Source organism: Chanodichthys erythropterus, chromosome 23 (genome assembly GCF_024489055.1).
Source record: "Chanodichthys erythropterus isolate Z2021 chromosome 23, ASM2448905v1, whole genome shotgun sequence".
NCBI lineage: Eukaryota > Metazoa > Chordata > Actinopteri > Cypriniformes > Xenocyprididae > Chanodichthys > Chanodichthys erythropterus.
Genome location: NC_090243.1, coordinates 26709978 through 26734010, shown reverse-complemented (window position 1 = coordinate 26734010; position 24033 = coordinate 26709978). Strand labels below are relative to the sequence as shown.

Genomic DNA, 24033 nt, shown 5'->3' with positions numbered 1-24033 from the left:
TGCAATGTGGTCCAAGGTTAACTCTACTAGTGACACGGTCAGGACACGGTCAATGGCACCAGCGTCGCCCCTCTGCTCACACTCTTTTTCCTGTCCTAGCAGGGTCTACGTGTTGACTTGGCAACGCTGCAGATATTTGTGACTGCGCTGAGAGATTAAGTGGCCAATCAACCTAACCACGCACTGCAATCATTCTACCTTATAACGTGGGCAGACTCCTGATGCCAAATCAGTTTGTCCTGCATTAATACTTCTGAGAACAGAGGAATCTTGATGAAAACGTGAAGCTGGTGACATGCAAACAAAGTGTTCAGGTGAGTAGGTACGTGCAGGGCACGGTTTTGTAAATTTCCTATACGTCCTTTTAGCTGGGAATGAAGTTAGAAAAACATTGGGGGACTGTGATCCCATGATCGATGGGTATTTTTGGGGTGACTTAATAATTCTTGCTTCGTACCTGGTTCTCATATTACTGCTTCAATGTTATATTGACTTTCACAAAGCATGCAGGTAAATCCCTGCAGGGAGTGTGTGTGCATGTGTGTGAGTGTGTCATTATTTAGAGATGTGAAGAGGCATAGGGATGTGGGCAACAAGGCATGCATCCTGGCTGACGGTTCAATTTTTCATTTAAGAGGTGGTGGAGAAGGGTAGCCTGCAAGTTATTGTTCATATTTGCCTGGGGCATCACACTGTTACAGCCAGCCCTTCCTACAAAATATTCCATCTGTGCCAGAAATGCCAGCCGCCCACCAGAGTCTCCCTGTCCTTCTATTCCACTCCAAAGGTGACCCTTATCTCACTCTCTCACTCTGTCACTCTTTCTTTCTTCCAAGCTTATTTGTTTCATTGCAGCCTTAAAGGCAGAACCCTTTTTAAGCAATTATTCATCTCAAATTTGATTCTCAATTTTCCCCAAATACTCATTGCTGTAATGCCTATGGATCAGGGTCAGAAATTAATCAGAGGTCTAGGCAAAAAAGGCCAAAACAAGTAAAATGCAGAGTTATTGCTTCAGTTTATTTATTTGTTTGATACATTTTATTACATTATATTGTAGGTTTTCATTTAAGTGTTTGAAAGAAAAGGGTGTCTGCTACAAGGGTTTCTCTTTAAGTATTTGACAAAAAAGGCCATAAAGGGGACCTATTATGCCCCTTTGCACAGTATGTAATACAAATCTCTGGTTTCCCAAGAATGTAAAGTTTCAGCTCAAAATCCCCCACAGATCATTTATTATAGCTTGTCAAAATTGCTCCTATTTGGGTGTGAGCACAAAAAGCCATTTTTGTGTGTGTCCCTTCCTCCGGCCCCCTTTCCAGAAGAGGGCGGAGCTTTAACAGCTCAACAACAACATAGCTGGAGAATCTCACGCAGCCAAAATGAGGATTGTCATTAACGGTGTTCAGCCTTACATTGTTCAAACCGGAGTCGACACTGATGGAGAGACTCAGGAAGAAGTTACAACTTTTAGAATGAAACTGGACGTTTATGAATGGTTAGTGGATAAATTGATGTAGTTGCTGTGGAGATGATTCAACTCATCCACTAGCATGTGCCGTCATGTTCATCTTTTGTGCAAATTCAGTGTTGAATTGACCCTCGTTAGTGAAACAGTCTGGTGTAAAATTACATCACATTAGTAGTCTAAGCTGTTTTCTGGGTGAATCATAAGTAACACCGATACATTTCTGTCAAACACAACTTCTGTTTGTGCTAGCATAAAGTAATAGAGCATATGGAGGCTAAGGGAAAGCACACAGAAAGTTGAGCTGCCTGAACTGAAGAAACACATTAAAATGCAGAGAAAGGCTTACCAAAGCCTTTGTGTGTTGGTAGATGCAACAGGGACCCGATAATAGCACTTAAACATGGAAAAGTCAGAAATTCTTAAAAATCATCTCCATGCAGAGTCAAAAAGTTTTTATTTTTATTATTCTAATTTGTGAACTGTGATCCAAATTTTACTGATGATTTACTGAATGATTCCAAATTTTCTAATTACTGTAATGCAGTGATTTTTAATATTTATAATGTTTTAATGTGACACGTTCACATTTATTAACATTCACTCTTAACTGTATTATTATTATTATTAAGCACCATAATTATTTTTCTTATTTAAAATTAAATCTTGAAATAAATACTGAAAAATTATATACTCTGACAAAAGCTGAAAATGTGAAAAAAGAGAAAGCATTTCCACATGACCATTTAGATTCCAAAAAAAGAAAAGAAAAAAAAAGCTATAATCGTTATAGAAAAGCTGCTGCTACTAGTTGCTGCAATGAATGTTGTTAAAGGAAGCCACAGTTGCCTCAGAAAGAAAGAGAAAAATATGGGGTCTTGAGAGCAGTGTGACAGCGGCAGAGCTGGCAGCGGTTGCTATCAGCAGGGCCCTGCGGCACAGGAAGACACCCTACAGGCAGTGGTTTGAGCGCCATCCAACCCTCAGATCTCCAGACTACTGAGAAATCATCATACAAGCTCAAACACACATGCACGAATTAATGTTCCACTGGCCAGATGATGTTGGATGATTTTGTGATGGAAAAGGAGGAAAATTTCTAATTTCATGTGCATGTTTCCATCATCATTTCTAAGAGACTCAATAGCAAACGCTGCAGTCTGACTTTCAAGAATTTCCACAAGGAAGCGCATTTCTGGAACTAAACTAGTGAGGCAAATCCTCTTATAAATCCTTTTAAAGAGCATAGCGAGCAGGAGAAAGGAGAAGTTTCTCTCCGGCAAACATGTGCAGGTTGTTTGGCTGCTGTAGTAGGAGAGGAAAGACAACATTCTCCCTGTCGGCTCAGTGCAGGAAGGGGGCTGAATACTAATACAGCGCAAGAAACACACACATGTACACACAAATGAGAGCTGATGCTGACATACACACATATATACATGCACATACTTGAGGAGAGAGAGAGAAAAAAAACATATCAAAAAGTTACAAACACTGCACAATAAACTGATTAGCCGCATACATTTGTGAACGATTCTAAAAACTACAAGGTAAAATCCCTGTAATGCAGTGCCATGAGTTGCTTTTAGAAAATGGCAGGGATGACAAATGTTAATAATTTTTTTATTTTATTCACAAGAATATTTGTATATTCACAAGAATTCTTCTGGTAAGTAAAATAGTTAATTAGCATATGCATATGCATATATATATATATATATAATTCAATTAAACAATTAAAAAAAAAAAAAGACTCAATCTGGACACACAAGGGATGAAAAATACATTGTATTGTTCTCTATGGGAAAAAGAAACACTATTTCCGTAGTCTGATTGCTATTTACATATTTTGACTAAATAACAGAAGAATGGGTCTGAGGATTGTTTGTCGATTTGCTCTGTGCTTTTTTCAATCTCCTTTGGGCAACAGATTGAATTAATGTTTATAGACACTGCCATGTCATACATGAGGAAACTAGAGATTGTGCAAAATAACAATACTTTTGCAATTTAGCTCTATAAACACATGGAAAGTAAAAAAGAAAACTCATTTGTTGGCGCATTTGCTTTCTCTCTGGAGTCAGAGGTTCCCGAATGATAATTTGCCTCATTTACATCCTTTTTCCGTCTGAATAGATCTGTGAATAGATTCTGTTTACCTCTGGCCCTTTTGCTTTCCTAAGTACACACATGTGTGTGTGTTTACACTAGATATGCCATCCTGTCCTGCCCAAAGTAAATGTTAAAGCCAGTGTGCTAACATAAAACGCTTCCACCTTTTGCTCTGCGATATAGCCTAACCTCTCCCCCATAATCCATCTGCACTGCCCCATGCCTCCCCAAACATTATCTCCTCCCTCTTAATTAAGTCTTGGCTGGCTGTTCTGTATCCCAGCATTCCTGCTGCTTTGGTTATTAAGGCCCGCCGTATGGAACGGTTGGCCTGCCAGCAGCTGGACTGGCACACTCACCTGGGGCAAATAAGGGCATTTGATCCTACTAGGCCGGTGTCCCGCTCTCGCCTCAGGAGCCAGCCTGAAGTTGAAGAGCGCCTGCAGGGCGCACAGAGCCGCCTGCCTCTTCGCCTGCTTCTTACTGCGACCCGAGCCCTCGAATATCCTGCCGTCCACTCGAACGGCCATGACGAAGCTGCGGTGTGCCCGTTTGCCCTGGGCACGCTCTGACAGGCAGGCGTAACGCAGGCCGGGCCGCAGGTCATTGAGCAGGACGACGGGGCTGGGTTGGGGCATGGGAACCGGAGGTGTGGGAAGGCAGGGATCTCCTTGCCTGGCCTGTACAACCATCAAGTCCAACGTGTGGCGCAGACGGAGCGCGCTAGACAGCAACTCGCTCTCGGCAGAGCGGCAGCCGTCAGCCTCGAAGCCTTTGAACAGCGTGTCAGGGAAATCGGCCTGGTCCGAGGTGAAGTCTGCGGCAGGGTTGCTCAGGCTGCCCATGGCCAAATGAGCTTGAGAGGCGTTGGGAAACTGGATGAATGACTTCAGGGCCATTTCGGCAGCCTTCATCTTAGCCTTCTTCTTCGTAGGGCCGGTGCCCTCGAACGTAAGTCCGTTGACTTCTACGGCAATGGAAAAGACTGGTGCGTGCACCGGTCCTGTCTGAGAGACCATCCGGTACTGTAGACCTGGTCTTAGCTCGTTCAACTGGACCAGGGCATTCTTTGGTGCATCAGACCATGCCAGTTTCTTGCAGTATAGACGCAATTTGCGCAAGTGTCCGTTATTGTCCTCCTCCAAAGGCCGCTTTCGCTTGAGGCCGGATGCCCCGTCCCTGGGCGAATCAGACAGGAAGAGTGTTTGGCAGTCTGACGGAACAATGGCACAATCCTCCAGGTTTCCCGTGTTACGGTTCTCCTTGACCTCAGCACTGCTGGTGCCTAGGTTGGAAGCAGAAATTACGTATTATCAAGCAGGAAATTTAGTAAAAACACAATGACTGCTACTACATTCTGCTTTGTGCCATAATCTCACATGACCTGATGAAAAGTCTGGCATTTCATATACAAGTAAAAACTTCCATTACCATCCCCAAAGCAGCTGTTCCTAACTGTTCCATACAAGAAAGCCTGCCTTACGTAACTGTTGTAAAAATCCGAGGACAAATCCTCTAAAATGGGGCATTATCTGGCAAATCGCTCTGTAATCTCCCACAAAATTGGCTTGGAGTCCTTACTTAAAGTGGGTACAAATCATCTCACCATATACAATGCAAAGGAGACACTGTTTTGTAATGCAGGAGAGCAGACGGTTATGAGATTTCAGTGTGTGAAAGTCTGATCACACATTAAAGCTTCTATTTCACACCCCAACTGTGTTGTGATGGAACCAAATGAAATTCATCTGTGAAAATAAACTTCAACACATGGATGCAAGCCTAAATTGTGAGTAAAATGACTGAAACGTTTTTCAGTACTGACTGTCTTCAACTCTTCTAGTACCACTTTAAGTGTGTAAGTGTGTTTGATATATATTATATATATATATATATATATATATATATATATATATATATATATATATATATATATATATATATATATATATATATATATATATATATATATATCAGAGGTCGCGTTAACCGAAAATTTTCCGTCATTGACGGAATTTTTTTATCAATGACGGAAAAATCTGAAGGCCGTCTGTCACGGTGACAGATTACACTCAGGGTGATCTACTGTAAATTGTAAGTGTAATTCACACCCCTGTCCAGTTGGTGGCGAGTGCGCTCCAATGTAGCAGCAGAGCACTGGATCCAGAACAAAAAAAAACTGGCACGAATCTTTTGCTATGCGTTTGATACTGATAACGCACAGGCGAGTACCCAGAAGCTACAACTCTCTATCACGCCACATTAAAGAGCGCCAAAATGGTATTTATTGCTTGAATTTCTTAATGAAATGGACAGAATTTGAAATCTGAGACTTTTGTTCCATATCAAAAGCAACACAAAGCGTTAAGCCTATTGCGATTTATTGGATGGGAGGCGCACAATGCACTGTTTAATCATCAACTGAAAACAGCATAGCCTACCAAGAGATCGACTATGGTTTACGAATCGATATTGGTCTCATGAATGCGCAAAACAGCAAGGAGACATTTTAATTGTTTATTAATAAAGTAATGTTTTCTGAATCAGTGTCGGCTGCAAAGATGAAGTTGATATTGACTCTCATCATCTATGGATGCGCTAGAGAGAGAATGCACTTCATTCGGTTTAGTCTACATAATCAGAGTAGCCTATTTCTTTTCGTTTTGAATTAATTCGTTTTCGTTAAAGTAGGTATTTAAAGCTTTCTGTAGATATATTTCTCATGTATGTGAGGCAAGCAGCCGCTGAGTTTCGTTTCATTTAGCCTGTAAGACGCGCTCCAGTTCACGCGCCAGTGATCGCGCCCGCGCCTCCATGTCATGATTATATTGTCTGTTATATTTGCTTCTTATTTATTACATCCAGGCAATTGGTTAATGAAACATTGATTAAAATTAAGATACAATTTTTACAAAACGAAATTCACTTTAAAGAAAGGCTTTCTAGAAAATAAAACTTAATGAAGTGTTTAAAATCATGTCTGACATGTCATGTCTCCGGATATACTGCGCATCTCATGATGCATCATGCTGTTAACTTTTCATAATCAAATAGATGAATTTAAAATATAACATAGGACTATTTAAACATAAATATGAAACTATGTTTTCTTTAATGGCTACCAACACATAGCCTATACAACAGTCACGTTACAGAGAAATTTCGCGTGTGAATTACCAGTCATATTAATTTACATATTTTAATTATAATAACACATTTAATTGCTTTTATTTTTGTTCAAATGTTATAATAACACATTTAATTGCTTTTATTTGTGAACAAAAATAAAAGCAATTAAATGTGTTATTATAATTAAAATATGAAAATTAAAATGACGGGTAGTAATAGATTATGACGGAATTTTTACGACCCTGTCCGTCAAAATGACGGACAATGTTAAAGTCTAACGCAACCTCTGATATATATATTATATATATATATATATATATATATATATATATATATATATATATATATATATATAAATGGTTATATGTATAGTATATATAGTATATATGTGTGTATAGTATATATATAACCAAAATGGTTATATGTAAATTGTGCAAATTAAAATTTAGTTAAAATAAATGGCTTAAGCCATACTGACTCAATGTGTCCTCATCTTCTGTGCCATTGGCCGCTGGGCTGATGTACTTGAAGGGGGCAATCAGTGCAGACAACATGTTCATTTTTTCTGAAAGGTAAAAAACAAAAAGAAAGTTCATGTAAATCCAGCACATACTAGTTTTAACATACATGATTCATACATACATGGTTCTTTCTTACCAAGATAAAGAGAGGGTTGAAATGGATGGAAATGGAGTAATCCTAAGGCCTGAGTCAATGTAAACCTTAAGTACATACAACGTGATTTCACAGTTGCAGTGTGTTTGCGTCCTTGTATAGAACATGCTTCTGGTCTAAGTGGCAGTGGAAACCAGTATCTGGTTGAGGTGATGATAAACCAAACTGTGCTGACAGCTGTGTTTCCCTTTATATCCACGTGTGTGTGTGTGTGTGTGTGTGTGTGTGTTGTTGTTAACACTGCAGGTTCCTATTAGGGATTCTGCTGGGCTCAACCCAGACTGTGGGGAATTGACAAAGCTGCCCGGACTTATAATTACATCCCACCTTTCCCAGCATCCCCTAATGATCAATAAATTTAATGGGCTGACAAAAGTATCAAAAAAAAAAAAAAAAAAGAAAAAAAAAAGAGGGACATGCAACCATTTTTCTAGTTCTGACTGCTACAGAGAGAGGAATAACAAAAGCAAATTCTGATTAAATTATTTTGCATCTTGACCAAGTTATGATGCCTTAAAGTCCAATTAGAATGGCTCTTCAAGAAACAAAGCTATAGAACACAAGTGCATTTCGACCATGTTGAACATAATATGCCTAAACTCTGGTAAATGAATTGAAAATAGGAATATAATTTATTCATTAAAATGAATCTAAATGCAATGTTATGCAAGACTAACAAATTTTACTGTTAATATTAAAATATGCATCCAAAAAGATAAAACTAAAATATCACTGTAATAAGTCAGTGGTTGCATCATTTTCTCTTTTGTTATTAGATTACACTGGTGTTTTCCTGCATAGGGTTCTGCTCAATATCTATACTGCATGTCGGAGTCTGTCTCTCTGTATATATCTGACAAGATATATGGGGCCCTGGCCATACCTAGACAGCTCAGGAGATAGGACCCCAGTCCTATCTAGGCTCCAGAAAATTATATGGCCATAATTATATTTCCACTATGCAGTACGACTCAGATTGCTTTGGCTCGGTTTGCTTTTCCACTTAGTAACCGCTTCAAACTGGGTGGGATTATAGACTGATTGGCAGTTGCGCCACCTCTACTGCCAATGACACTGGTAGTGACGGGTCTCTCCGACCAATCAGTGATCTGCAGTGTTTACACGTCACATTTTAGTATTTGTACGGCTTGCTAGGAAGCACAACCGAGGTGGTACTATTTAAAACCGCCGTACCGAGCCATACCATGCAGTGGAAAAGCACCAAAGTGAGCCGTACCAAGCTCTACCATGCAGTTGAAAAGAGCTTACTTGGGGTTGGGTCATTTTGATTGAGAGAAGTACAGAGATCCTGCATGGGACCCCAGTCATATCTAGGCATCTGATGTCTATAAAAACAAGGGAGTGAGCTCTTTTGACCAAGGGTAGTGTAGTACAGCCCTAGCCAAGCACCAGAATATTATAGAAACTTGGGGGTGGGTCATTTTGATTGAGGGTAGGGTACAGAAATCTTGCATGGGGCCTGAGAGGGCCCTAGAGGGCTCAGATTCTGCATGGGGCCTGAGAGGCCCATAGAGGCTTCAGTCATATCTATGCACCTCTTTTTTGCAGAGACATGGGGGTGGGCTCTTTTGACTCTGGAGGCCAACTGGGGCCCCTGTCCCATCTAGGCACCAGAATATTATAGAAACTTGGCGGTAAGTCATATGGATATGAATGCAGTGTACAGAGATCCTATATGGGGCCAGTGTCATGTCTAGGCAACTCATTTTTGTAGAAACATTGAGTGAGCTCTTGAATCAAGGGAGTGTATAGAGGCATCTGGGGGCCCCAACCCTATCTAGGCACCAGAATATTATAGAAACATGGGAGTGGGTCATTTTGAATGAGGGTAGTGTACAGAGATTCTGTATGGGACTCCAAAATGCCCCTAGAGGCCTCAGCCATATCTAGGAACCTGATTATCATAGAAACAAGGAGATGGACTCTTTTGACTCAAAACAGTGTGAAGAGGCATCTTGGGCCCCCAGACCTATCTAGGCACCAGATTATTATAGAAATGTGGGGGTGAGTCATTTTTTCGTGAGGGCAGTATTCACAGATGCATGGGCCCCCAAAGGCTCCTAGAGGCCTCAGTCTTTTTTAGGCATATGATTATCATTGCAAGTTGGCAGTGGCATTTGGGGGCCCCAGTCATACCTAAACATCAATCTGAGAAACATGAAACATGAAAAAACATTCTTCATAAATTCAAAAAATCTACTTTGTCATCATCTTGTGGCCAGGGTTTCAATCACCCACTTAAGGCGATCTGTTCTCAAGGGACGGAAAGGGTTTGCTGTCTATTCCACATCATTGCAGAGAGTCAAAGACAATTCCACCACTTACTGTAAGTGGAATGAAGTGAAACCACTTAAATGAAAGACGGTGCAGTTTTGTCATAGCAACAAAGTACAATAAAATAAGACCAAAAAGGTCAGTATGGTAACTTCATAAAGGTTCGTTTTACCAAACGTCGCCATGTTAGACCCTAAGGCACGTGTCAGACACTACTGTCCCCAATGACTGGCAAAAACACAATCTAAAACAGTCTCACCTATCAGCCAGCCATACGAAATCTCTCTTGCTTGACTGAAACGTGACCAAGCCCTGGCAGCAGGGAATTTTGACATCTCGTAATGTGTTGAGTGTGATAAGGAGCAGAAATCCAATTATTTTGCTTTCCCAAGCAGTGGTCAAGAGAATCTCTCTCCCTCCCATCAGAAGTGTGGGGGATTTATAGGTCACATATAGCACAACCAAAGTGCTGAATGTCAGCACATAGCAGGGAAGATACGGTAGCTGCATTGTACGCTTCCTGCGTGTCATTTCCTGAATGATGGCTGAGGAGAAGAGGGCATGAATAAGTGATGGGAGGTGCTATCACTGTCATCAACCAATCACAAAAGTGCTGAGACAGACACTCATACTCAGAGCGATGATGTGGAGGTCTCTCCAAGTTCAGCGGTATGTAACAAGCTCAGAGCTTTGCCATCACTAAAGAGCCATTGAAGGTTACATGGTTGACGCAACACTAAAGATCATAGGAAGCCTACAGGAAATGGAATGTGAAGGTTGTTCATCCCCCAAATGAGAACATGAGAGTACAGTGTTTAGGTAACGGCTTAGTATTCTACTAAATTTGGACAGAATACACAGCTAATTAAAATGGTATGGTTACAGCATCTGGGTCTCTATAAGAACAAATAAGAATGGCCACGATGAAGAAAGGGAAAAATCTTTTAAAAATGTAGTTTATACTCTTTGTATTTACGCTGATATCATATGGTTTTGAAAACAGCTATGTTAAAAAAATAAATAAATAATAATAATAATAATAATTGGTAACACTTTAGCACGTGTAAACTATTAACTACGACTTTTCCCTCAATAAACTCCTAATTTTAATAGTTAAAAGGTAGTTAAGTTTAGGTATTGGGTAGGATTAAGAATGTAGAATATGGTCATGCAGAATAAGGCATTAATATGTGCTTAAAGGTGCTGTAGAACGTCTTTTTAAAATATGTAATATAAGTCTAAGGTGTCCCCTGAATGTGTCTGTGAAGTTTCAGCTCAATTTTTTTTTTTTTATTTTTTTTTTTTTAAACTGCCTATTTTGAGCTATAATTATATATGCACCGATTCCTTGCGTGGCCCCTTTAAATCTTGTGCTCCCCGCCCCCGGAGCTCGCCTTAACCAACATAAACAAAGTTCACAAAGCTAATATAACCCTCAGAATGGATCTGAAATCGTAAGTACAGTGTTTATTTGGATGTTTACATTTGATTCTGAATGATTTTGATAGTGCTCCATGGCTAAAGCTAACATTACACACTGTTGGAGAGATTTATAAAGAATGAAGTTGTGTTTATGAATTATACAGACTGCAAGTGTTTAAAAATGAAAATAGCGACAGTCTTGTCTCCGTGAATACAGTAAGAAACGATGGTAACTTTAACCACATTTAACAGTACATTAGCAACATGCTAACGAAACATTTAGAAAGACAATTTACAAATATAACTAAGATAAATATCATGTTATCATGGATCATGTCAGTTATTATTGCTCCATCTGCCATTTTTCGCTGTTGTCCTTGCTTGCTTACCTAGTCTGATGATCCAGCTGTGCACAGATCCAGACATTAATACTGGCTGCCCTTGTCTAATGCCTTGAACATGAGCTGGCATATTCAAATATTGGGGTCATACATATTAATGATCTCGACTGTTACGTAACAGTCTGTGTTATGTTGAGATTCGCCTGTTCTTCGGAGGTCTTTTAAACAAATGAGATTTATATAAGAAGGAGGAAACAATGGAGTTTGAGACTCACTGTATGTCATTTCCATGTACTGAACTCTTGTTATGTAACTATGCCAAGATAAATTCAATTTTTCATTCTAGGGCACCTTTAATAAGTACTAATAAATAGCCAATATTCTAGTAATATGCATGCTAATAAGCAACTATTTAAAAGACCCTACATTTTTTTTGCATGAAAAAAAAAAAAAATGAAATGTATGAATTAAGAAAAATCTGTGTCAGTCAATATCCTCAATATCCTCTAACACATAAAGTCTTTACTGGTAAATCACAGGTAAATTACAGTTAAGAGATTGTGTGAACAGGACCTTTTCAAAATTACTGGTAAATCGGTTCTGGCTGACATAAGAAGTCTCCTTTGGACCAATCATAAAGTTCTTATGGAGACGACGTGATTACTCCACTTTACAATTCCTGCTTTTTAATAGTTTTGAGCTAGATGGACATCATTGACCGTTGCGGCGCATTTCGCACCTTTTTCAGCATGTTCACTTGAGACCCTGCCTTCTTTTTCATTCATCAGTTCTGCTGCTCTGTAGTTAGGAACTATTATGTGCATCTAATTTTTTTAACAGCAAAAACCCATTCTGTGTGATCATCCCTGTATGTCTGTCACTCAGAAGTCAACATTTTTTTTTTTTTTTTTTGTCAAATTGAACAGATAGTGAAACTAAAGTGCTTCTCCTTATGCGGGATAATGAAGACAATGACTCAGTGTTTAAAGACAATTTCCGATGACTGACATCACAGAATTTAGTGGTATTTTGGTGCTGATGTATGAATGGTCTCTTAGGGGTAAAAAGCCTGAATGCCGTTGCCTGTGTGAACAGCATTTGTGTATTTACCTGGTAATTTTATGGTGATTTACTGAGATTACTGTATGAAAGGGGCTAATGTGTCTGGTAACTATAAAACATATGGTCATCTCACTTTGGTGTCTATTTTATTTTGCACTGTAACATGTATGCTGAAGTTGAGCTACAAACATTTTATGCATGTGGATTGTATACAACGTAATTCTAATATGGTCAATATAAACATTTTCAATAATTAAACCTTTTATTAAAAAGGAAAAGAGAGTATAGTCTATGAGAATCACACTCACATTTATTTATTTATTTTTTTAATTATTTAAATGTATTAATTTTTATTACAGACAAACACATAGGGACATATCTCAGTTAGTCAATTCTTTATCTTTTGGATTTCTTCAGAATAAAGCCAATATTCTCAAAGACAGGTAAGTAACTAGTTATATGTAACAGAGTAATTCAATTACAAAATAAATGTAACTGTAATCAGTTACAGTTCCTGAGGGGAAAAAAAAAAATATATATATATAATATATATATATTTGTGTAATTAAATTACAGTTACTTATGAAAATGCTAACAATTACAAAGGGGCTTACATATGAATATTTTCTGTAAAAAAAAGCTGTTGAATAATATTAATTTCTTTCCTAAATTGCATTAAATGCTCTAAATTATGAGGCACCAATGTTTCAAGAGTTTAGGACACAGAATAGGACACATTCAAAAACTTTTTTATTTCCTATTTGGGTTTATGTAATGCTTTATTTTTTTTTTTTAAATTAACTTTTTCCCCAAGGAATTGTTACCTGTCATAAATATGCAAAGCTTTGATTTCAAAAACCGTATCATAGCTATTAAAACTGCTATTAAAATGTCTTGTTATGATTTTAAATCTGTATTTAACATCAGAACAATCTCAGAGTAAAAAGAGGTGCTAAAGTTTGGTTTGGTGGCGACTGTGCTTTAAAATCAAATTATAATAATCTTCATTTAATTGATAAAGGATTTTGATTAAGGTTAATCCTGCCTGGTTTAAATGTTTGAAAATGATTAACAGTTTGAAAACATTCAATAGAAATTTAGAAAAGTAATCAAAAAGTAATCAAATGTAATCAGTTACATTACTTTAATAAAGTAATTGAAATGGGTACACTGCTTATTGCATTTTAAATAGGTTAACCTATAATCTGCAACCTATTTCATTTCCAAAGTAACCTTCCCAACATTGGTTATAACAATATATTTTTTGTCTACTGTATGTGTTTATTTTTTATTTTTAAGTTATGGAAGGGTCTTTCATTTTTTAGCTGACGATACACAGGATTTTGACTGGCATTCATCTCCACAAGATCAGTGGGGTGATTCTCGCAGACATGGTGCCTTATGTTTGAAGTGTTGCCATTTTTTTACAAACTGGAAGTTGATGTTGCCTCGTGGGTCTTTTAAATACCCCAAATATTCCCAGACAGCACACTTCAATCTTTCTGATAGTATGAAAGGAAAGAGATCAACAGCAGAAACAAAAGACAAGCAACACACCTCACCCCAGACACAATCAGTCGAACCATGCTCAGTCACTTGTCACCGGTGGATGTTTTGTCATGTCACCCTCAAGCACTTTGACTCACCTGTCTGTGAATCCAAACAATATGAGCACCTATCTGAAGCTCTTAAAACCAATCCATTACTGCTGCCATGTTGAGGAAGGACAAATCATCATTCTCTCGGAACTACGCTTGTCACGATTTCGGTAGTCGAAATATCACGATTCTTGGTATGAATTTCAAGACCATAACAAAAACTAGTAGGCCTATGTTATTCAGCACACTCCTACAAACCTAACTATTACTATTATAGCATAATATATAACAAATAATAGCATGTAGTATTTCTCGACTGATAACAACATTTTTGGAAGATTTTTAGCATTGACTTGGAATCGAAGAACGTTTGACATCCCTGCTCTGAACCAAAGAAAACAGCAAATGTTAGGTCAGAATCAGAGGTCTGGTGACTACCATGTTGTCGGGAGACAGAGAAGAAGAGAGAAACGGTGTAAATTCAGAAGACGACAGGGGTTTCGGCCCACCCTCCCCAGCTATCAGGAGCGAGCAGAGGTAATGAGCCAATCACATCTTCCCATGGCCCTCATAACCATCAGGTCAGATGAGACACTAGAGACTATTCAAAAAGGCAGTGGGGAAATCATTGACTCTCTCTCCCTCTCTTTATCTCTCTCCTCTTCCTTTCTTTCAATCACTCTTTCTGTCTAGGAGACCACCGATTAAACACTAGTGAAGTGGCAAATGAGGGAGGCCGCATTGTCTCGCCATCACGCTAGGAATCGGATTTCTGTCAGTCCGCTCAGCTGGAGCTTGGCAAAGACACCTTTTATCTGTGCTAACCATCTATGTGTGTGTGTTTGTGTGTGTGTATTTGGACTTAGCTAAAGTTTGGAGACAAATTTGCCCCTAAAATTTTGCTACATCGGACAAATTCTCCCTTTTCCAACCTTGTTCCAATCTCCCTGTTCCAACCAGGAACATCCTTTTGAAAAAGCAAACCAAAGATTTTTAAAACGGTGCTTCTCAAACTTTTTGGGCCCTATCATACACCCGGCGCAATATGACGTCAGGTGCGACGCAAGTGTTTTTTGCTAGTTTCAGCCCTACACAGTTATTTTCACGTCCAGCGTCCATGTCGTTTAAATAGCAAATGCAGTCGCGCCTATCTGTTTGTCCATGGACGTGCTGGTCTGAAAATGAGGTGTGTTCAGGTGCATTGTTGGCGTGTTACTATTTTGAGGCAACTGAAAATGACTGCACCATTGAGCAACAATTTTTTTGTTATTTAAAGGGTTTCAAAATGCATTTTGTCTTTTGTACTGTGGTTTTAAGGAGAAAATACTCAGCAATGATTTTGGCTATTGAATTTGCGCATGGTTTGTCTTAAAGGTGCACAGGATAATATTGACAGCTAGTGAATGAAATGGATACTGCAGTCCAAATTCAAAATAGTGGATTTAGTTATTTCTCCCACCAGTCCTACTCAGACTCAACGCTCAAGTGGGTTGCCAGATTGAGGACACGCAACAGGAATGAAAGCAATTGACAATGGAAAGCGACAAGCCGTTCACACCAAGAACACTAACTATAAAGATAACGATAAAGATATAGTTCTAAAAATCATTCTAAATATTAAAGAAAAGCACTGCCCACACCACAGCTATAATGATATGTGACGAGATCTCGCGAGACTAAAATGTGACGAGATTTCTCGTTGAGGCAAAAAGTAGTCTTGTGATATTGCCATGACAGAGTGATTAGGATGATTAGGAAAGAATATGCCACCACTATGTTTACATTACGCCTCCACTAACATTTTGCTTTGTGTTTAAATAAAAAAACATTTAATTCAGTTCGATAACAGTCGCCGCTGCTCCATATTTACAGAGTACGTGCGATCGTGAAAGTGAAAGTAAGCACGAGCGCGCATTCAAGCTCGATTTCAATACCCCGCATTTTGAAAGCGGCTCCCTGATGGGATATCTCTCAATATGAAAGCTATTTTAGGCTGGGCAGTGTAGTTGTAACCATCTCTCAGCTCTGTATCAAAGAAACATTTGGTCTTATTTGCACTTTGAATATTGAGAGAGTCCAATTATGGTTGCACTTTTTGTAAAGTGTTACCATAAAAACAAATAACAATTTTCTCTTAATCTTATTAAGCACAAACAGTAAGGTTTCATTTGTTAACATTAGTTAATGCACTGTGAACTATCATGAACTAACAACTTTTATTAACTAACATAAAGATTAATAAATACTGTAGCAAATAAATTGCTCATTGTTAGTTGATGTTGGTTAATACATTAATGTTAATCCTCAGGGGTCTGAGGATTTTTGGGGCCCCGGAGAAGTTTTGACATGCCCTGACATTTGTGCTTTTTTCAGTTGTTCATAAACAGATTAATATAAAAAGTGTCATTACACTGTATTCAGCACAAACTAGGCTACAATAATATGTGAGGAACATGTATGTGTTTTTGAAGGAATAACGTTTATGCGTGGTTATTGAAAAAACAAAAAACTTAAGTCACTGAAATAAGGCCAAAAAATATATATTGAATCTTTGTTCACAAGACTTCTGGGTATTTGAGGCTGTAGACTAGAGTTTTTGCTTCAAAATGAGGTAAAAATTATGCTTCCTGCTTGTTCATAAAACAATAGAGAGATTTAAATTTTCTAAAACATGTTTGGTCAAGAAACACAGTATGCGTGGAGGCATGAATCCTCATGTATAATGGGTGATTCTCACCTGAGAAGACAAAAGAATCACATAATAATGACCTGAAAGGACTTGCATATTAATGAGGCCTTTCAGTCAGGTAGACTGTGAAAAAACCCTCTGTGATCATGATTCAAATCTCATCATGGTGTAAATCAAACATACAGAAAAAATAGCAATACTGTGAAATAGTACTACAATTTAAAATAATGGTATTACATTATATTCTTTAAAATATAATGTATTTCTGTGATGCAAAGTGTCTGAACAATTATGTTACCTCTATGGCATTTCTTATAGGCTTTTAGCTTAAAAGCATGCACATTTGGAGAAATATTGATGGATTCTCATATGTTTGTCAATTTTCTATACAGAGGAGTATTTATTCATTATTTATTGTCGTCACTGTGAACGCTGGATACTGTGTTTACAATTCATACTTGCAGCCGGAGGGCGCTCTGTACACTTTTAGTCCACAAATGCCAATGCTAAAGAAGAACAGGCAAACCAGGAAATAACTGAACTAACAGAGGCCAGAGATCGCTAACTATGGCTATTCAAAACACTTTTCAAGACAATAAATACACGATTGAGACGACGAATGCATGTATTGACTCAGAATTTGCGTCGGAATAGCGGATTAATAGAGCTGAATGAGCTGAATCACGGATTTCTGAAATGGCTCTCTTTTCATACAGATTACATAAACACAGAAGGTTTGTTTTCGATTTGACTTACACGATTTAAAACCTGACATTTCAACGTTTCTTTTAGACATAAGTATAATTTTTTTGTCATTAGTATTCACTAAGTTACAGTTAATTTTCTGAGAACTATCAGATTGGACTTCGTTCAGAGGGAGACGAGAGATCACGCATCATGTTAGTTTTCTTTATTTTACAAAAAGCACAACATTTTGTTGTTACTCTGAGTGTATACAAATAAAAGAAGATATTCCACAGATTAAAATGGTGTATAACTCTTAATTGTATGTGCAACATTGACAGAGTATTTTGAGTCTCTTTCACACTGGTTAGAAAAAAAACGTGGTGATCACGCCCGAGAGTGTTAGTAAATGAGCCCTTATTGTAAAGTGTTAACATTTTCATTTATACTGTTTTATCTCTATGATCAGTTTGTGGAAAGGAGTTCAGTTAGGAGATCAAAAGTTGTAGAAGCTCATAAATCATGTACAGTAAGGCCTGAAGAGACTGAAATCATACAGAAGAGAAGTCAGTCAGTTGAGTTAGTGGCAAAACCTTTAACAGTACTTGAGTATTGTTGTCTTTTACTGCATATGATAATTCATACTCAGAAAGTAGAACTGAATGACATTCATTACAAGACGATTAGTTTAAACATTTCAAATACACCTGCAGAATATTTTTTCTAGTCATGTATTTCGCCATCTCGTCTCGAGTCTCGTCTCGTGAGATACCCGTCTTGTCACACCCCTAATAAAAACAATATTGTTGGGATCACTTTCAGAATGATTTTTTTGCAGGTGTTGAACGATAAAACACTGACAGCCAATCAGCATCCATTCTAATTTAAGGGCTCACACATTTAAAATGGTGGATGACATCGCCGAGGTCCAGAAGAAGCCACCACTGTTTGACAAGTCAACCACCATTTTCAAGGATACTTGAAGAATCGGTCTTACCCTCGGAATACACTCAGTCATGCCTTCAGAATAAATGGTGAGAAGTATTAAAGATGAGATCATTATGCCAGGTTAGCAAACAGTGTAACATAAAATTACCTCAGGTATCCAGCGCTAGTTTCGACAACATTGTCTTGCTTCCTTTGACATTGCAATGAAAAAGACTGGGCGGTGTTTTTATTCCACTATATATTGACTTTGTCAGCTAAATTCACTGTTAAATTATATTGATTACACTAGCTATTCACTCGAAACGTAGCATGCTGAGGACATCTGCTGGTTAAAGCTGTGTAAATGCAACAAGAACAGCAAAAACATGTTGTACACACTTTGAAACTGCAGCGCGTGAGCTTATAGAATGAACAGACCATTATCATTCGTTGATGTGGATTAAAATATAGTTATCTTTATAGTTATCACTCTTGGTGTGACCGGGGTTTTACACTGTAAGTTGATCAGCTAATGTATCTGTGTGTTAATTTGTCTTTGGTCATAGAGCTTTTTAGATCTGCAATCTCTGACTCGGTTCATTTGCTTGCTCCCATGACCGCAATATGCTGTTTTTTCCACCAACTGGCAACCCGGGGTGTTGAAATACTATTGGGTAAATTGGCAGTGGGCGGGATCACACAGACCAAAACAAAAACAGACATTCTGACACAGAACGCACATTTTAAAGTAGAATAACTGCATCTCTGCAGATATATTATAGTATTTTTATCCTTTAGTACAGCTGAAAAATTACATACAGAACATTTAAAGCATATTAAAAAACAACATATAGACATATAATCAAAATTAAAAGTTAGATTTGCCACATGTGGTCTTTAAGAGATCTGGCGAAAAACAAAAAAAAACAAAAATGGATCTAGAATTTCTAATATTCACAGCATACCAGCACAGGCCAACACACAAAGCGGAAGCGTCATGGGTTCCAGGATCAGGCCGAGTGAGCAGACGGAGTGATATTTAGCACCTGATTAGTGCCAACAGAAGACATAGTGCACCGGCCATCTGCTTTACATGTGTTACTCTTTTCCATGCCAGGGACAGAGGTTTAGCATACTAGCTGCTGCTAACGCCACTGTCCATGGGCACAAATCCTAATCACACGCCCACAACAGCTGTGGGTGTGCACAAGCCATCCAACACAAGATTAAATTAACGTTATGAGATCAGCTTTTGTGCTTATTGGCATTATGTGTCACAATGGAAGAGGAGGGAACCGGTGTGGGAGTGAGGCTCAGAGATTGGTCTGGGTGGGCAAAAGGTCCCAGGCTGTGAAGGTGGTTATGGGGCAGATTCTGTACACTATACTGCTCAAATGTTGTGGTCCGTAAGATTCTTTCTTTCTTTCTTTCTCTCTTTCTTTCTTTCTTTCTTTCTTTCTTTCTTTCTTTCTTTCTTTCTTTCTTTCTTTCTTTCTTTCTTTCTTTCTTTCTTTCTTTCTTTCTTTCTTTCTTTCTTTCTTTCTTTCTTTCTTTCCATTTAATTAATTAATTTATTTTTAAATTGATCAAATGAAAGAAAATACATTTATAATGCTACAAAATATTTATATTTCAAATAAATGCTGTTCTTTTAATCTTTGCTGGTCTTTTTTATCTTGCTTGTGATCTTTTTGATCACGATACTTTGATCCTGAAAATAAAATAAATCACTGTTTCCACAAACAACTGTTTTCTATGGAATCTTGTTTCTGCAACTAAATAAAAATAAATAAATAAATAAATAAATAAATAAATAAAAAAGGTAATTGTGATTTTTTTTTTCTCAGAATTGCAACATTTTAACTCATGAGTTATAAAGTCAGAATTGTGAGATATAGTTTTTTATCACGCAATTCTTTTTTTTCTTCTCAGAATTGCGAGATATAAACAATTGTGAGATATAAAATTGCATGATATAAATTCTGAGAAAATTTTTTTCCCTCACAACTGGATGTTTTTTATAATTTGCAATTATGACTTTATAACTCACAATTGTGTCAGAATTTTGAGATATAAACTTGAGAAAAAACATCAGAATTGTGAGATAAAAAGTCGCAATTACCTTTTTTATTTATTATTTCATGGCGGAAACAATAATAAGAAATGTTTCTTGAGCAGCAAATCAGCATATTAAAATGATTTCTGAAGGATCATGTGACACTGAAGACTGGAGTAATGATGCTGAAAATTCAGCTTTGATCACAGGAATAAATTGCTTTTTAAAATATATTCAAATAGAAAATAGTTACTTTAAATTGCAACAATATTTCACAAAATTACTGTTTGTTTGATCAAATAAATGCAGGCTTGACAAGCATAAAAAACATTAAAGGACATTTAAATATGAGTAATTAAAGGTACAGAATCAAAAAAAAATAATAATATCCATTTAATTGTAATTGTGGTTGAGTGGAAAACTTTCATCAAACTAAAAAATGACCGTTTTGGTGCAAAAAAACCTTGACAAACATTTTAAGTCGACGTCAGGGAAAAAAATAAAGTCACAAAAATCAACAGGGTTAAGTTTTTTTTACAAAAATAATTTTTAGCTGTGGTTTCAGTTATTTTGATGTGCAGATATAAAACAGACAAGACAAATAAATCACTGTTAAATGTCAAGGTTGCCATCCGCACTAAGATCTACTTGATAAAAGATCCCACATGACATATGATGACGTACCTTCCAAACACCCCTTGTTTTTAAATTTGTCAGTCTCTCTACTGTCAGAAAGTCACAGTAATCTCACCGCAGACACTCATGTCCATGTCAACATCACATGTGCAGTATACTGCTCTACCAAGAAAAAAACTCTTTTGCTAGATTTATTGTAAAAGCTTTTTGGTGTAAAAGAAATGACTAAAAGACTAATCGGTTGGGTCTGAAAAAGTATTAAAGTTTGATTATGCTGTTAAAAACAGCTCAGATGAAGTGCGACTGAGCTATTCTGATGACGCATCAAGATGATGTAAGAAATATAAATCAAACCCTGCTTTTATGATACAAGGCCTGGAGAGCCGACAGAGATCAACTCTCTTTCTCTGTCCATCCCGGGTGGCCGCGATGCCACGGCCAGTCAGGGCAAGATGAGACTGATCGCGGCTCCACGCCGCAGGCAGCTTCATCAGAAGGTGTCTAGGATTCATTCAGGAAGTGCTAGGGAGAATGAAATTGGTATCCTTCTATAGCTTCTCTCGCTAGACATAGACACATTCACACACATGAAATGCCCTCTAGCCAACACTGACTGAAAAGTTCAACGGAAATCGAAGTTACCCAAGAGCTACAACTTCCATGAAGCAAAAGGAGGACAAGCAGAAAAGCGTATATTTTTTAAAGTATAAAGTTGACAAAAAAGTAGAAATGTAATCAAATTATTCGCATGAAATCAAATTAGCCAAAGTTTTGCATGTCAACAGGCACAGAGTATGTGAGTAGAGCGAAGTGACAGCACCTTCCCCTTCCACCTAGACTGATATGTAAGGCCTAAAGTATACTACGCATGTGAACAATGTGCAAGACATACATTTTGTCCTTATTATGCACATACTCTATTTGCACAGCCAGATTTGTCTAACTGGCCATACTCTGTACACTCAGCTCACACATGCACCTTAATTTTTTGCACAAATTAGTTTGTTAATAAGGTGGCAACACTGGCCTGTTGTTTCACAGTTGAAAAAGAAACGCAGGAGACAGCAATAGCTGGTGACATTGACGAATGTTTGTGCGAGGGGTTTCGGAAATCTATTTTTTTTACCCTTTTTTATCTCTAGTTTAAAGGGTTAGTTCACCCAAAAATGAAAATTCTGTCATTAATTACTCACCGTCATGTCGTACCAAATCCATAAGACCTTCATTCATCTTTGGAACACAAATTAAGACATTGTTGATGAAATCCATGAGAATCCTCCGATAGACCAACACAATGATCACTTTCAAGGCCCAGAAAGGTACTAAAGACATCATTAAAACAGTCCATGTGACTGCACTGGTTCAACCTTAATTTTATGAATCGACGAGAATACATTTTGTGTGTGAAAACAAAACAAAAATAACGACTTTATTCAGCAATTTTTTCTCTTTAATATCGGTCTCCTACTCTGTTGACATAGTGAAAACAGCTTCTATGTCAGAACGCCGGCTCATTATTGGCCAGATCGCATCAGCGTTAGCCAATACTAAGCTGGAGTTCGGACCTAAACACGGAGGCGCTGCATTCACTATGTCACCTGCGTAGGAGACTGACATGGAAGAGAAGTACAATACTGTTTTTGCACAGTATTCTCGTCGCTTCATAACATTAAGTTTGAACCACTGGACTCACGTATTTTAACAATGTCTTTAGTACCTTTCTGGGCCTTGAAAGTGGTAATTATGTTGCAGTCTATCGGAGGCCAGATAGCTCATGGATTTCATCAAAAATATCATGTTCCGAAGATGAACGAAGGTCTTACGGGTGTGGAACGACATGAGGGTGAGTAATTAATGACAGAATTTTCATTTTGGGTGAACTAACCCTTTAAAAACGGTTTTGTCAGTCAAAATGTCTGGAGAGAAATAGCATTGTACAAAGATGAAACTGTGTCAAGAGCCTGTGTTTGTGCACACTATCAAATGGTCTATACTTTGAAAGGCTATTTGTTCAGCTGTATGTATACGTTAAGAGTTCACATCAAAATTGAAATACACTTTTGCCGTAAACCAGCTCCACTCCAGGTTTTTAATGTCCCGCTCCTCACTTGTTGTTGAGAGAAATCCCGCCGAATTCAAAATAATGAATAAAAACTCATGAAACATAGGTTGACCAATCAAACTAGAGGACCAGAATTACAGGTAAATGCCTTTGCACACTGAGTCCGAAATTCGCATGTGAAATTTTCGCACGTTAAAAAATAAATTCAACCTCACGTTTGCACACTGCCTCCGAAACAAAAAAATATTCGGATCAGGTTCGATTTTCTGCGTTTTTCGCATCCGTGGCACGCATTTTGAGAGACGTTTTGACAATTCTGAGCCACCGTACGCGAACGCAAAAATCCCGAATGCCATCTGACAAGTTGGTCCACGTTGCCTACAGCACAAAACAGCAGCACTGAATGACAAACAACGTGAGGAATACAAAGAGACCAAATATAAAGACAGATTGTGCCAGTAGCAAAGCATCAAACTGAGCGACTGAGAACCTGAAGTAAACTTTGAAACGCTTGGGATAATCACGCAGCTCCTTGATGAGATGAATTCTCCTTTCTCTCTATGCAATCTCGAAATTGGATGGACCCAACTAAATCGTACTCACTGCTTGAAGACTTCATTTTGTATTGTTTTCGATTTTTTTTCGCAACACATTCATTAATACGCATCGGACTCAGTGTGCAAGGTCTCTGTGCGTGACGATTTTTTAGGATTACGAATGCGAAAAAACGCATGCGAAAATTTCAGACTCAGTGTGCAAAGGCCTTAACTCTTTATTTTAGGGTTCAATTCTCACTTTTAACATTGCTTATTAACTTGCATATTAGTATTAGTACTTGTAAAGCACATACTAATGCCTTATTTGATTCTAGATCACT

General features: G+C 37.9%; 1 protein-coding gene across 1 annotated transcript in view; it reads right to left on the bottom strand.

The window, feature by feature from the left end:
• The window catches only part of adarb2 (adenosine deaminase RNA specific B2 (inactive)), a 228009-nt gene that overhangs the window by 71567 nt on the left and 132409 nt on the right, over nucleotides 1-24033 (bottom strand). Inside the window, exons 2-3 of the mRNA XM_067377710.1 lie at nucleotides 7188-7274; nucleotides 3940-4865 (exon numbers count right to left, since the gene is read on the bottom strand). Of these exons, the coding sequence (XP_067233811.1) occupies nucleotides 3940-4865; nucleotides 7188-7274 (1013 nt within the window). The remainder of the gene's footprint in view (nucleotides 1-3939; nucleotides 4866-7187; nucleotides 7275-24033) is intronic.